The 16,223-nt window shown below is 39.3% G+C and overlaps 1 protein-coding gene across 1 annotated transcript in view; it reads right to left on the bottom strand.

Annotated features, from left to right (window-relative positions):
* Positions 1 to 16,223, bottom strand: part of AVEN (apoptosis, caspase activation inhibitor) — a 243,749-nt gene that overhangs the window by 3,710 nt on the left and 223,816 nt on the right. Inside the window, exons 3-4 of the mRNA XM_012649511.1 lie at positions 5,668 to 5,738; positions 162 to 257 (exon numbers count right to left, since the gene is read on the bottom strand). Coding sequence (XP_012504965.1) covers positions 162 to 257; positions 5,668 to 5,738 — 167 coding nt within the window. The remainder of the gene's footprint in view (positions 1 to 161; positions 258 to 5,667; positions 5,739 to 16,223) is intronic.

Raw genomic sequence — 16,223 nt, 5'->3', positions numbered from 1 at the left:
TGCATTCTCCTTTAAACTTTACAAAAGGCTGCCTTGACATAAAAGCCTTAGCTTTATGAAAAGCTGAGTCTGAGCCATCCTGCAGAGGGAGGTGGTTTTCCCCTCTTTTTCTTCTCCTGCCCTAATCCACCCCAGCTTGAAGACGACTTCGGAGTTTTTACCTGAACCAACTCAGCAGCAACGTTCAGTCGCAGTGACAGAGGCAGTTCTTGAAGGGCTCGAACCAATGACTCACTATCCACGTAAAATGCTGAATTCTATATATATATAAAAAAATAAAATAAAATATCAGGTGATGATTAAGCATGACCTTTTGGAAATAAAACAGAAGATGAAAGAAAGTAACTGTAAATAAATCATCCACTGGAGTTACTCTGGGCTGGGAGCAAGTCAGATCACAAATCACACTTGATGTGCTGTACTTTCTGTCAGCTCCACATTAAAATCAACAAAACCAGAACTACCTTCTTGAGCCGCAGCTCACGCTGTTGGAAAGCAGCAGGGCAGTGAGCGCCCGCATGTCCAGGTTGCTCAGTAACCTGCAAACTGGGAGGCCTTTGCAATTACTGGCAAGCAGAAAGAAAAATAAGCATTGAATAAAATCTAAGTAGATACCACCCCTACGTTCAGACTGCTGGCCTCAGGGAGAGGAGGGAAGGGCTGTTTAGACAGTGAAATGGGGCTGACAGGTGTCTCCAAATGCTTCTCTTTGAAGTAGAAAGCAGAGAATGGAAGCTTAGCCTCTAGCCAGCTGCACTCTGTGTGAGGCCCACACTAAAAGCTTCCTTTGACTCTTTTCCCATTCACAGAAGCGAAGTCATGTCAATGCACAGAGCTCACAAATTGACGCTATGTGAGAAGACATTCCGGGTAATCCCATGGTCCCTAACAGCTGCTGCTAGGTGTCCTGGCCACTCATGGGAAGCAAAAACTAAAAGGTGCTTACAATGATGTTACATACAGAGGCCAATACCACGGGCTGCCTAGTCTGCCAAGCACTGTCACAGGCCCAGCAAGGACGACCATCCTATAATCACTGCCTTCAAGTTGAGGAAAATCCAGTGGTCATCTAGTTTAATCTCTACTGCAATGCAGGAATGTTTCAGGTAGATGGGTTTATAATGATTAGAGTTGGAGACACATTCCTAGTGGGCTAAAGCAGAGCCCTGCCACTAAATCCAGACCCACTCTAACCACTAAGCAACACAACGGTGGGACATGGGGATTGAAGGGAAGGATCTGGCTTTCCAACTGGCCTTCTGAAGTTGTCCTGAGATAGCTACCTCTTAGATAAGCAACCTGGCAGCACCAGATACAACCCCTTGCCTTGGAAAAAGGGATTTTATTTCTAAAAAGTATAGTGAATTTAAGGAACAGGATGGAGGGTAGCAAAGCCCTGATAAGAACGTGGAAAATTCAATGTGTGTCCAGGCCATTCCTTAGTCCTGAACACAGCACATTAAGCGCTATGATTAAGACCAGCACGGCCAAGACTTTGTTCTCAAGTTTGGGAAAACCCTCTCCACCCCCTAGAATATAGTGATCCTGAATGTTTCACCCACAGGGAAGTCACCACATTACAAGCAGGAAATCTCACCATTCCCACCACCAAGTGTCTGCAAAGTCACACCATGTAGATGCCCTTCCCTCAATCTATAAAAGAGAGAGAACTTGACCTCTGCAATTCCTGGCCACCAGTCCCATGTCCTCTCTTAGCTCTCTAGCGAGGGGCTGTTGAGATGTGCTGGGATCTAGCTAAAAGTGTCCAAATTTCCTCTGCCCTCTTTCGCATCACATGCAACACGACTACAAGGAATATTATAAATAAGGAAAAGTTTGTGAGACCAAAGATACAGGGAATGGCTGGCTGTGTTCATGAGCCATGCTCTGAATGAAGCTCAGCTGTGTCCCCTACTCCACTGTCTTCTTCTCCCACATTCCTGATTCCCACCCATAATCTAGTGCCCAGCTGACACTGTACCACCTCCACAATGCCTTTGCAACACTTCAAACCAGTGTTTTCTGTGGTTTCTCCCTGTTTCCTTGCAAGAGTCCTGTGGCTGAGAACCTTCCATCAAATGCCAGTGTGTAAGATGACTTTCTGTTTTTGGTCATCAGTTTGTCCCATTAACGGCCAAAGTGCCCACACTGGGCAGCACTTCGGAATAAGCTGGGCAGCTTTTTAAGACACAGATTCTCAAGCCTCACTCACAGAACTAGACTCACTGGACAAATGGGTCTGAGAGTCTGCGTCTTCAAAAGCCAGGCCCTCAGGAACCACTGCCCATCACCCAGCACTCAGCAGCTGTTCAAGGAAGGTCTACTGAATCAATAAGTCAACAGAAATTAAACATGGAATAAAGAAAGCTTCAGGCCATTTAAAAAATAATATATCTATTTATTCACCCAAAGAAGTTCTCTTCCCATCCATTCCTTCCTTATGTGGTCCCCACACTGTCCAAAGATAAGATCTGAAAATCCCACTCACTGATCCGAAGACCAATGCCCCGTGGCAAGGTAGGCCAATGGCTACAGCAGAGCACCCTGACTGCCGCTATGTCCCCTTCACCCGCCTGTTTGCCAGCCATGGAGCAACGAATGCAAGTCACAGCTGTGGCGCTGGGTCCCAGTCCTGCCAGGGTTCCAACATGTCCCATTATTTCCTCTATTTCTTGTGTCACTGGTCACACTGGGGACACAGGGAGGGCATAAGGAACAACACCTATTAATATATACATAAATACACACATACACACACACCCGCCCCAATTCCTGGCCTTTCTCTCTCTCAAGTAAGCAAGAAAAAAGAAAATTTATCAGTATTGACAATGAAATGTTTAAAAGAAAAAGACAAGAAAGAAAATTTAGTGAGGCGTTAAGTGAGACAGGAAATAATTTTGATGGGGAAATGATCAATTCAGTTTTAGACGTGTCCTACCAATACCTCAAACTCAAAATCAAACTTAGCTTTTTTCGACTCTTCTGTTCCATTAACAGCGCCACCTCCCACCTGGTGGCTCAGGCTGGAAAGCTAAGCGCCATAGCACATCTTCCTTGTCCCTGGGTCTCACATGTGGTCAGTGGCCACAGTCCCCCACTGCAAACCTACCCACCCACAGCCCCCTTTCCACCCTCGCTGCCTGCACCAAGCCAGGCTCTCGCGCTTTCCTGTTCACCCAACATTACATCCTCCTAGCTGGCTTCCCTGCCTCCAGCCTCTCAGCCCAGCTGTTCGATCCCTCCCTCCTTCCCAATATTGCTCGGGTCAAATCTAACCATTTCCACAGTCTTGCTAAACAAAACTTTGTTAGCAAATAATATTAGTAATAACAGCTCATTCTGAGTGTTTCATATGTGTCAGGAACTGCACTAAAGGGCTTTACATTTATTATCTAATTTGATTCCACATTACATTTTATTATTAGCTCCATTTTTACAGATGAGACAAGAGAGGAGGAAAGAAGTTTGCCCAAGTCACAGAACTAGGATTCACATCAGGTCTGTGTCTCTCAGGGGTGGGGAACCTGCAGCCTTAAGGCCACATGTGACCTTCTAGGTCCTTAAGTGCAGCCTTTTGACTGAATCCAAACCTTACGGAACAAATCCTTTTATTAAAAGGGGTGCCACAGAGCAGGATGAAGCTTTTCTTGCCTCCTTTGGTGCTTAAAAAAGAACAGTCTTGAAATGAGAATGCCACATGTTCCCCACCCCTGTGCAGAGTTCTTTCTCTGAAAAGAAAGACGATCAAACCGTAGGCACTAACTATCCCAGACCTACCACTGAAGCCTCCTCCCCTGGAACTACTACACTCCGGCCATACCCTTCTCTGGGCACAATCTGGTTTTTCTGATCTCATTACTCTCATGATGTTCCCTCAGGTGAGACCTGCCACAATCACACCTGTCCACAAAGGCCCATTCAAATGATCTGTCCTCATGGTACTGTTCTTAATCATTTCCAGCCCAAAGTAGTTGTCTGCCAAGTATTATGCTAGCTCATTTATCACACCACTTCTTTTACGTGGCGTTCTTTTTCACTATTACGTAAGTATCTCCTGAGCGTCTACCATTCTAAAGCTCAGGTGTCATGCTCAGGGGCCTAGAGCAATGAACAGGCACTGCTCTCCATCTTATTCATTCTGAATAAGCTCTGTCTAATAAAATGTCCAGTAAATAACAAGTGCTCCCTGTTTTGATGAATTAAGAAGCTTAGATTTAAAACTCTCAAGATATTTACAATATTCTCTGATAGCCAATAAGGTTCAAACGGAGTCGAAATGAGAATTGTTTGGCTTTCACCGTATTCCTCAACCATCTTGGTTTCTCTGTTTTCAATTTGTCCTACAATTCTAACAGCACCTCGGGCATATGCCTGAACAGACTCAAGCTAGGGCAAAGACAAACTTTTTCTTTTGTTTTTTTTTTTGGAGACAGAGTCTTGCTCCGTCACCCAGGCTAGAGTGCAGTGGCCCAATCATAGCTCACTGCAACCTCAAACTCCTGGGCTCAAGTGATTCTCCTGCCTCAGCCTTCTGAGTGGCTGGAACTACGAGCACGCAACACCACGTCTGGCTAAGTTTTCTATTTTTTGGAGAGAAAGGGATCTCACTATGTTGCTTAGGCTGGTCTTGAACTCCTGGTTTCAAGCGATCCTCCCACTTTGGCCTCCCAAAGTGCTAGGATTATAGGCGCAAGTCACCACACCTGGCCAATATTTTTTTTTCCTCAACTTCTTCTATGCTGTATATAACATACTCTTTGCAAAGTGTCAGGCAATCATTTTATGAGCGACTCTCCTCCCCATGATCTGTATGAGTCAATGTCCATCCCAAACAACTGAGCATAAAACCAGCTCAGAGATCAATGAGCCACTCACAGCATGTTCACTGATCTGGTAGCAGAACAGAGGAGAGCATGTCACCCCTCGGCTTTTGGCCCACTGTTTCAGGCACCTCTCTGATGAGGTGGGCAGACTGTCTAATCATTTTGTCAGATGCTATGCTCCAGCCCTGCAGCTTGGGAGCATGTGATAAGCCACCATTAATTCTCCGTATATTTTAAAAAGAGGAGAAAATCTGTCACCTCTTATATGGTAAGAATCAGTGAGATCCTTCTCGGAAAATAATCAAAACTCCTTAGGAAGAAAATATGGCATAAACACAAAGCAAATAAAGCATTTGGAATTCATGGATTCACTGAACCACTTCTATAATATTTGTCCCTATTTTATGCCTTTATTCTCCTAATCGTAGGAGAAGAGTTATTTAAAGCTATAGGGTTAAGGTTTTTCTCACCTAACACCAAAAACAGCAAGGGAGAAAAAATTAATTTTCAGCTCTAAGGGAATTGTCGCAGAGTGGCAAAAGGAGGAAAGCCAGATGGCAAAGTCATCCACTTTGTCAAAATCATGACTGTTCCGTTGCTACCTCATGACCTGGTCCACATGAGTAATACACACAGGCGACCAGGTAGAAAGGTGAACTCTGGCTTCAAGGAACTGTATAATTTTAGCCCTCTGAAAATGTTCTGAACAGTTTAGGTAACTGAGAATAGACAGGATATGAATTACTTTTCCACAGGAAGACTCTATCTCAACAAGCATGTAAAAGGTGTTGGCCTTCAGCCTTGAGAGGGGCCAGTCCACATCCCAGACAAACTTTTATCTCACCTGTTTTGGACATGATGCTTCACCATCCCATTCTTTCTCCTCAGCAAACCGGAACTGGGAGAAGGAATCCCCTAGGAATAGAAAAAAATATATATATGTTTATGCAAAAGCCAAAGGAAACCCCTCAGTTCTCTATGTTCTTTTCTGGAGCAAGAGTGTCATTTCTGAAGAGCTAACATTCTCAAATTCAGTGATACCACATTGCAAGGTCCTGGATTCCACACCTTTACCCAGAGATCTGTGCATGGTGGGCACTCAAAACAATTGTGGGCAACTGCATTCATTGTTCCATTCAATTCTCAGTAAGCCACCATCCTACATGCTTCTTGAGGGACAACTAAACAGTTCAGGCCTACAGACATGGCCATTTACTCATATTTGGCATATTTCCATCTCATCTGCTTAGTGTATGCGAGGACACTCATATTTATAGTTTTGGTAGTAGGCAAGGCAGAAGAGGAAGGGGAAGAATGGAACTGAAGGCACTGCTAGGCTGATCCACAACTTAACGGACTTAAAATGCCTTAGAGAAGGTTACCAACCTCTACTATCACTTCAAAAATCACCAAGGCAGAATGTCAAAGGCAAAATAAAACTCAAAGAACGTGCATTAGATCATAGTGTAAATCATGGTGTACTGCTCTGAGCTCCTGGAATAAGGGAATATGAACATGTGAGAGCAACATAAACAAGCAGCAGAGATGATCCTGTGCAGCAAGCTTTGTCACACAGGCTGACTTCGTAAAGATGTACATACAGCCTAGCTTTCGAGATCCTCCAAACTTTGGTCCTACATCCCACTTCATTAACTCACATTTACTTTCTATTTCTTCAAAGTTTCTGCTCCAAAGTCAGTCTCTTTTCACATTCCCTATGTGCTTTATACTTCATCCTATTTTCATTCTTATTTTTTTTTTATCCCTTCCCCTTGTCTAGAGACCCACATACCTCTACCCATGGTTTGAATATTTGTCTCCTCCAAAACTCATGTTGAAATTTAACCCTCAATGTGGTAGTATCGAGAGGTGGGCCCTTTAAAAGGTGAATTAATGGATTAATGGGTTATCAGAGGCGTGAGACTGGTGGCTTTACGAGAAAAGGAAGACCTGAGTTGGCACGCTCAGCCCCATGGCCGTGTGATGCCCTGTGTGCCTTGAAACCCTGTAGAGTCCCCACCAGCAAGCAGGCCCTCACAAGATGCGGCCCCTCAACCTTGGACTTCTCAGCCTCCATAACTGTAAGAAATAAAGTCCTTTTCTTATAAATTACCCAGTTTTAGGCATTCGGTTATAAGCAACAGAAAATGGACTAAGACACCACTCATACTGTATTTACACTTCCAGACTCAGGAACAGGCCCACTTCTTCCTTCTCTGGTACCTCTCAGGTACTCTAACTATAGAATTTATTCTTTACTTCTAAATTAACAGAGTGGGGAAAAGAAGTAAAGAACTCTGGCTGGGCGCGGTGGCTCACGCCTGTAATCCTAGCACACTGGGAGGCCAAGGCGGGAGGATCGTTTGAGCTCAGGAGTTCGAGACCAGCCTGAGCAAGAGCAAGACTCCGTCTCTACTTAAATAGAAAGAAATTAGCTGGACAACTAAAAATATATAGAAAAAATTAGCTGGGTATGGTGGCACATGCCTGTAGGCCCAGCTACCTGGGAGGCTGAGGCAGGAGGATCGCTTGAGCCCAGGAGTTTGAGGTTGCTGTGAACTAGGCTGACACCACAGCACTCTAGCTGTGAGACTCTGTCTCAAAAAAAAAAAATAATAAAATTAAAAAAAATAAAAAGTAGTAAAGAACTCAAAAATAAAGAGAGAGACAAAGATAAAATTAGAACCTGCTTCCAACTCAACAATTTCCAAAATTCCAAAACACATGGATCACAACATTAACATAGGACAAGATCAAATGCAAGGCAAAAGGACAAAGAAAAAAAGTTAAATTCACTTAATGCTTAATCAATGGTATGAATGAATCAATTTGATCCATCAAAAATCATGATATAAAGGCTCTGAATAACATAACAAGATCTCGTGTGTATATGCGGATATATACATGTATGTGTGCACGTATGTATTGTGATTATGTGTGCGCACTTACTTCATAAATATCCAGGCACCATTAATTATTTAAAGGACTATAAGGCCACAAAAAAATCAATACATTCTAAAATGTAGCAGCCATAAAAACCATATTCACTGGTGATAATGTAAGTAAACAGAAATTAATCACAAAAGTAAAAATAACCAAAAAATATTTAGAAATTTTAAAATTCCTTCCCACATCAATTTTTGATCAAAAGAAAACAGAACTCAAACTGTAGAACTGGAATATAGAAAAAAGTAATAAATTAACACAAATCAATCCATAAGATATGAGTAAACTTGTTCTCAGAGAAAAAGTTAAGGTCTTAAATACTTTCATTACTAAACAAAGAAGGAAAAGAAATAGTTGATTGTTTTATAAAGTTAGTGGGGGAAAAGTACAACACACCGAAGCTGGTGAAAAATATGAATAGTTTTTTTTTTAATTAAAGAAATAAACACAACAATCTTCTCATAAATAACTGAAAGTTAAGATTATGCTTAAAAATATAAACTAACACCACTGTTGTCTAATATTTTTTAAAGGGCAGCCAGTGCAATTAGAAACAAGAATGAATTAAGAAGTATCAACACTGGAAAGGAGGAAACAATAACATGATAATTTGAAGAAAATATATTTGTGTGCCTGGAAAATCCAAAAGAATAAGTGAAAAAGGATTCAGAAAGGTGGCCCGATTACAAAATTTACATTGAAAAATAAACGTCTCTCTCCAGTTAGAAAACAAAATGGAAGAAAATATCCCATTCATAACAGCAATAGCATACACAAAATTCCTAAGAATGAACCAGGAATAAACATTTATTAAAAGAAATTATTTTTGAAATAAAACTTACCAAAGAAGATGGAAAACTCAGTAGTATGAAGATATCAATTTTACCTAATCAAATCTACAAATTCAACATTTAATTCAAATCTCAAAAGGCTTTAACTTATCCAAATTACTCAAATCCACTTAAAAAAATTTATGGAACTAAGATTTTTTTTTTTTTAGGGTGAAGTTCTTATTGATTATAAAACTGCATCCAAAAGCCTCAATAAATGAAATGGATAGCCACTGGAGAAAAAAAAATAGATCACTGGAACATAAGAGAGTCTAGAAACAGACCCTATCATAAGAGTAGCACACGATTTCTTGGAGAAATAGATTACTTAATAGTGTAAAAGCAACTGGCTGGCCATGTGGAAAATTAAGCTAGATCCCTTTATCTCATTTCTACTACTCAAAAACACATTCTGTATGAACCAAAGATTTAGATATTAAGAAAAAAAAGGAAATCATAACACTATTACAAGAAAGCAGGGCTGAATTTTTTATTATCTTAAAGATGGCATATTTTAACCACTGCAAGAAATACATAAAAATGAAAATCTTTTGTATGACAAAAATGATATATTCAAAAGATGACACACTGAGAGCAAACATTTGTAGCACATATTATAGGCAAAGAGTTAATATTTCTAAGATACAAAAAGCTTCTACCAATCAATCAGAATAAAGCAACCCAACAGAAAAACAGGAAAAGGGAAAAATATAAAAAATATGATGGCTTATAAATATGAAATAAATAGTACATGTAACAACTAAAAATCAATTTGACAGATTTTTAAAAATTGGCCAAATAGCTGAATGCCTTATTCAATGTTACTCCTGGCATTCCTGAACTTCTATATTATAAAGGATAATATGACTTCACAGATTCCTATCATCTATAACCAGTACAAGATTCAGCAATGCAAATGAGGCATGCTATATGTATTTATTTTTAATATCTGAATATTCACATTCAAATATAAGTGAGATTCCAAAACTGACTCACTTGTTGTACACCAATCTTCTTGCTGAGAACTAGAAGAACCAGGCCCTCCTCCCCAAAACCTATCTCAAGACATCAGAGAGCTACCAAGGCAGTGAGGACCTGAAGGACAAAGTTCCCAGAGAGGGGACAAGCACACAAGGAGGTTAGGCTAATATTTAGGATTGCTTTTCCCCTTGAGACATTTGTCAATTTTCAAAAAGTGGTGTTAAGAGGCTGAAAAGCTGAGCATAAAGTAACAACCCAGCAGGTTGAAAAGGTGAAGAGAGCTCTGCTAGTGTCCGGCACTGGGTAGACAGGTGGATGAGGAGGAGCCTTGGAAGATTTAAGGCTTTCAGGTGGGACCCTATCTTAGAAGGGGTGAACTAGGAATTGCCTAGCCCTCACAAATTCTGAAGCCCAGCTGTCAATCAGCTCAATCTCTGATTCTGCCTACAAGCAAAAGTAAATCCTTTCTGGAGAAAAATGACACTATAAATAGCTTAAAATGATCTCTATAATGTTTTTACATACAATGTCTAAAAATCATTAAGGACCATCAGGCATACCAAGAGATAAGACCAAAATAATAGAAAACCAAGGGAAAGGAAAAAAGAAACAAAAGACAATATGAAAAGATCCACAGAGATTAAGATATTGAAGTCATTAAACATGAGTTTTGTTATTTTACCAAGTCAAAATTTCAAGAATAGGAAAAACTATAAAATGATAAACAATGACATCCATGAAGTCTTTTTTGATCCACACAAAATAAAGTATACACATAAAGGAAAAAAAAATGTCAGAGAAAATGAGATACCTAAATAAAACATGTTGTGTTCTCCGTAATAAAACCTCAAAACAACATTTAAAAATTGGTTCTTTAAAAATTCTCGTAAATAATGCGTACAGGGGCTAATTTTAAATAATAAGTTTGGTAAAGTGACTACTATGGAATACCAACTTCTCTAATTCTCTCACTGAAGACAAAAGAGTGCTCAAACTTGTAACTATGAATCCTAGAACCAAAAATCCTTCTGGAAAACGTTACCAAAATTCTTCTTTCTGAATTATATTGTAAACTGCACAAAAACAATGCTGATATTAGCAAACTTGCTGCTTTTATATCTTATACATCAGACATTTGGATGTGCACGAACAACCAGAGACCTACTTTAAGTAAGACAGCATAGTGTTCAGAACTAGAGAGCACAAAGGGAGTCTAGCATTTTCTTCCCTCTTCTTCACCTAAAGACTAATTTCGACTTACACGAGATTGTAGAACCACTTTGCTGTGTACTTACACAATGTCCTTAAACAAGATGGAAGAGCAACTTGTGCTGTTATGCAGCCTGCTTCAACAACAAAAATCCCATAATATGCTACTTGCTGATAAGAATATCAAAATAGCAGGCCTACTAAATCCAATGGTTACTTATTATGAAGGTCATTTATTCACTGGATTCTGTTTAAGCAAAGTAGGGGGAGGTAGCAAAACTGATGTATGTTGAGAGTTCGTATTTTCCTTACATGATAAAAAGTCTCATATCATCCTACTCCAGCAATGATGCTGAAGTTGGAACACACACAATGGAAGCTGAGATACAGGAGATGTTGAGAAAATGTTGTTATATTTCAAAAGTCAACTACAACTGCTCTATTGCCACATTTGTAGAGGCAAAATCAATGAGAGATTTTTTTAAATCAAATAATGTGTGAAGCAACAAAATTTTAGAAAATTAGAAATAAAAAATATAAGACATGGCAGCAATCATAAGCGCGCTTCTGAAAATATTCAAAAAGAATGCTTGAAGCAGTGCACAATGCTTCAGTATTTGGGATTGCTTCAATGAGACACATGACCATCTAACCAATCTCCACAGACAGGGGCTGATGAACTGAAGTCTTTACCTAGTCAGTTACTATTTGAGAAGACAATAAGCTTAAGTGCTGAAAGACAACGTTACCATCACCAGTACTCTGTTCTGACAAAGCTAGCCAAGCAGCAGCTTGCTCCTCAACCTACCTCACTTAAAAGCTATTAATAGTATCTATTTGGTATTGCAAATGTGTAGTATAATGTATATTGACTACAGGAATAATCTAACGGCTGACAGTGAGAAATCAATGTGCCTGTTTGTTATCTAAATCTGCCTACTAAAAACTTTAACAATAAAATTTGAATAAGGTTTTTGAAATTTCAGGTATTTTTCTTATATCTCAGAAGTCCATTTTACAATAATAATATTTAGTTTTAACTGCAGCCAAATATGATTTAACACTTGACCATGTGGCCAAAATGTGTTTTGGTAAACCGTAATATTCAATTAGTGAGATTCTGTGAGACCGTTTAAAAAACTAGGTAGGGCCATATGTACTGACACAGAAAGATCCCCATTACTTCAACTGTTACATTAAAAAGGCAAATTTTAGTATAAGATACATAAGATATATAAATATATATACATATCACAAAAATACTAATTTATGCATAGAAATGAGTCAAGACAATTATATACCTATTTTAGAAATGATGATCTCTCAGAAGGTATGATTGAAGGAGACTTTTCCTTTCTGCATAATATATTTTTCCAGCTAAATTTTCCTTTGTAAATAACAAGCACATGTTACTTTTAGAACTGAACCAAACAGAAGGCAGGCAACCTTGAAAAAAGCTAGATTTTCTTGAGGTCAAAGACCTTCTCAGAATGCATCTAAGAGAAAATATTCAGGGACCTCAAAAGTTGCAGCCACAGATGTCATTCCTTCTAACCCTCACCTTATAGAACTATGAAGAACCTTCACTCTAGAGAAGCTCAATGTTCTGACCCAGGGCCACACAGCCAGTTCATGGCTAGACACCAAGACCCCTCAGATCACAGCTAACATTACTATCCTAATAAATTAGTTACTTATTAAATAATAAAGCTCTTCTCACTACTTCCACTAGGTTTCTTGGCTGTCCCTGAGTTCCCCAGAACAAAAACCAATGTTCAATAAATATTTTATATTTGGTATACTAATATTTGATATGTTGACAATATTTCAAGATATGAAAGGCCAGACTAAGAAATAAAGAATTCCTCCATTTTAGGAAATCACCTCAGGAGTTTCCTTAAATTATGCCTCTAGTACTTTTAGAAATAAGTCTTTTTTTATAGAACTCTAAGTATTCTAATAATGATAGTGTTGGTGAAATAAAGGTGACATACGAACCCCATCACTGCACTTACAATATCCAGGACTGTCATTCTGCCTAACTTCTCAAACTGGTCTAACACATGTCTTATAGTCACAGGCAAAGTGGACCCTAGAATTCCTAGAATTCTAGGACACTAGATCCTAGAATTCCTTAGTAACAATACGCTTTCAAAAAGCTTACCATCTAGTCACTTCTAATACAGCTTTCGATTTTAGCCTTACCCTTTCAGCCCCAACAACAAAAAATAGCTTTCCACTAAGCAAAGTACTTAACGTAACTATAAAGCTCTCCAGAGAGAGCTCCTATGGGATTACAAAGCATAATCTTCATCCAGGCAGAAAGAAACCCGTAAAGACTTTCACTGTGGATGATACAGATTAGGTGTATATGAAGAGTGACTGTGAAAGACAGAAGATCTGTCCAAGCCTAACACTCAGTCCTGATAATCTGGTATTGGCAATTCCCATAAATGGGAATCTGTCTTGGCTATTTGGATCTTTTATTCATAAAATTGACCCAGATCTTTACCTCCTATAGGAAACCAATTCTAGAAAGCAGAGGGATGTATCATGAGTTCTGGATGGATACTTCATTTTAAGACCCATTTTCCTGGCTCTTATCATGATCACCTTTTATTTACTTATCCCACAGCCCTTAGAACAGCCCTCAACCAGGACACCAAGTCTCTGAGAAATCACAAGTGAACTTTATAGGCTGACAAAGGCTGACAAGACTACAATCTTCACAGAGACAGGAGATGTCCCAATAGTCACCACAATGGCTGCCATAGGAAATGAAATGTACCCCGTCATTTCTTTGGTGTTCTCTATTCCCATCTATGAAGGAAGGCATATTTGGAAGGTCAAGGTAGACCCTAGGTCTGCAGGCTGACGCAGATCCAAGGAAAATCCACAGCTCAGCCTACAGGACAGAAATATTCCTCACTATTCCCAATTTCTAGCTTCCACGGATGAGTCTTTTTAGATGCAGATGTCCTTCCCTTCAATATTTACCCTAAAACAAACAACAGCTAATGCTTTGTCTCTATGAGGAAGACTATACAAGCCACTACAGTGATTATTTAAAAAGTGGGGTTCAGCTAAAAAGAACGAGAGGTAACAAAAAAAATCTCTCCTCCTGCTCAACGGTGACTTATAGATTGGCTTTCTCACCAGGTGTGGGGCCAAAAAAGCCCCTGAGCATCAAACATCCACATTGAGCATTACATAATAGGATGTGCCTATCTTCCCAAAGCCCCTAAAAGCTGCTTTCCCATCTGCTTGGACTATGTGGAAAGAAAAGCCAAATACACTCAGATGCCATAAAAGGGTTCTAGTCTTTATGAGAACAGGATGATGCTGACATTCTGGAATTTAGAATCTGGCTATTTTCCCCAAAATTGTTGATGAATGTTCTGTGTTATCCCAGTACGACTGTAGACAATTTGGTAAAAATTCTCAGATCAATCATTTTCAGAACAAAGCCAACATCAAACCTTGGATGAGAGTTAATGATTCGACAAGGCTGAATAAATAAGAGAACAAAGATCAATCTTCGGATGGACAGTGAAGTCATAAGATCTTGGCAGTGACCTGCAGTAGGATAGTGTGTCAGGATTAGGTCTGGGACATCATGGCTTAAACAAAAGGTAATGTCTCTGTCAACTAAACTAAATCAGACTAAGGCAGTCAAGGCTGGTACAGTGACCCAGGCTCCTCCCATTGCACTACCAAGCTTCTTTTCATGATCCAATATGATGACCAGCGTACCCACTGTCCCACCAAAATTCCAGATAGCAAGATGGAAAAAGAGTTGAAGAAAAAGGGCTAAAGGTATGCACCATCTGTAGTTTCCCGGAAACTAAAATGGAACATTAACACTCATTCCTCTTTTGACCAGAACTGTATCATATAGTTCTATCAAGCCACAAAGTATGTACAATAATAATTTTTTTTCAAGTGGTCATGTCCCTAGATAAGAATCAGGGGTTCTATTACCAAGGAGGAAAAGGGAGAATGAACACAGGATGGGGAAGCAAATACTCTCTGCAACAAGTTATGAGAAGGTCCTACTCCAGAGGTGGTTGGTTAACAAGCGCCAGCTTCTAAGGTAGGGACCATGCTTACTAAAACATGAGTCATCTCCCAATTATCTCGATAAAATACCTGTAACACCCAAACTTCTAAAACTGGAATTAAATTTTAGAGAATATGCTTTCAGCATTTTTTTCAATTCTGTTATGGCATCAGGATGGGATAAAATTTAGTTTCCAGCATAATGTAAGACTTTTTTGTATCAAAATAAATATTGTTTACTACCTTTCCAGAGGAAAATGGGAATGATTTCAGGAGTAATGATTCATCTATTTATTGATTTGTTCAATTTTTTCATACATTTTTAGCACAACTATGTGCCAAACACCATTACATGCTAATAATATATATATAGAAGACACACTCCTTGTTCTTAGACCCCGAGTTGAACAAGACAAGAGAAGAATACACGAAACAAACAAAAATGAAATTTAAAAGAAATTTGAATTCCTTCCTCAAAGCATGAGAAGGGGTTGCATTTGCTCCCATTATGATTTTACACACACATAGACACACTCTGATATGCTCATGGCACTAATTTACTTTGAAAAGATTTAATCCATCTAGAAGCTTATTTGTATTTCATTTATACCTTACCTGACACACAAAATGTTGACTTTGTTAGCTAACTCAGTTGGTGAAAACTACCATACAAATAAACTGCCCACCAATCCCACCAGCAATCTTGAAACCTCATACAGTTCACTCCCAGAAGGAGATGAGAAAGAAGAGTTGTATCAGTAACTTTCCCACATACTAGCAGTAAAAAATAACCCCTTCACGACAGCAATAAAAACTTAAAGTTAAGACCTACAGGAAGAAAAATGTAAAACTATACAGAAGGATTCTTGTTTCTTCATTTAACAAAAATTTACTAAGAATCAGACACTGTATTAAGTGCTGAAAGTATACAATTAAATAGGCTAGTGTCAAACCTTAATGAGTTCATAATTACAAAATAAGCAATTGCAGAATACACAGTGACAGATACAAAGTCTCACAGCTACAGTGGGTGTGTGGAGTTGGGGGAAATAATGAATTCGGGTTGGGGCAGAGTCAGGTGAGGCTTCCTCAAAGAGGTGATGCCTGACTTGAAGGATGACAAAGAGCTGGCCGGGCAAAAAGCAAGGATGGTAAAGGCAGAGCCAAAATCAGAAGGGAGAACAAGCAGGTGCTGTGGAGATCTGAAAGCAGTTTGCTGTTACTAGAGCATAAAATTTGAGGAAGGGAGTCATGAAAGATAAGGACAAAGGTATAAATGGAAAAGGTAACATTCCTGGAAGAAACTTTGCAACTATAAAGATGTCAATATTAATAGCTATGTTCAAGGTAATTCTAATTGAATTATTGATATCAA

This window comes from Propithecus coquereli, unplaced genomic scaffold (assembly GCF_000956105.1).
Source record: "Propithecus coquereli isolate 6110/MARCELLA unplaced genomic scaffold, Pcoq_1.0 Scaffold3, whole genome shotgun sequence".
Classification (NCBI taxonomy): domain Eukaryota; kingdom Metazoa; phylum Chordata; class Mammalia; order Primates; family Indriidae; genus Propithecus; species Propithecus coquereli.
The sequence above is the reverse complement of the archived record's forward strand: the minus strand, read 5'-3'. Positions and strand labels throughout refer to the sequence as shown.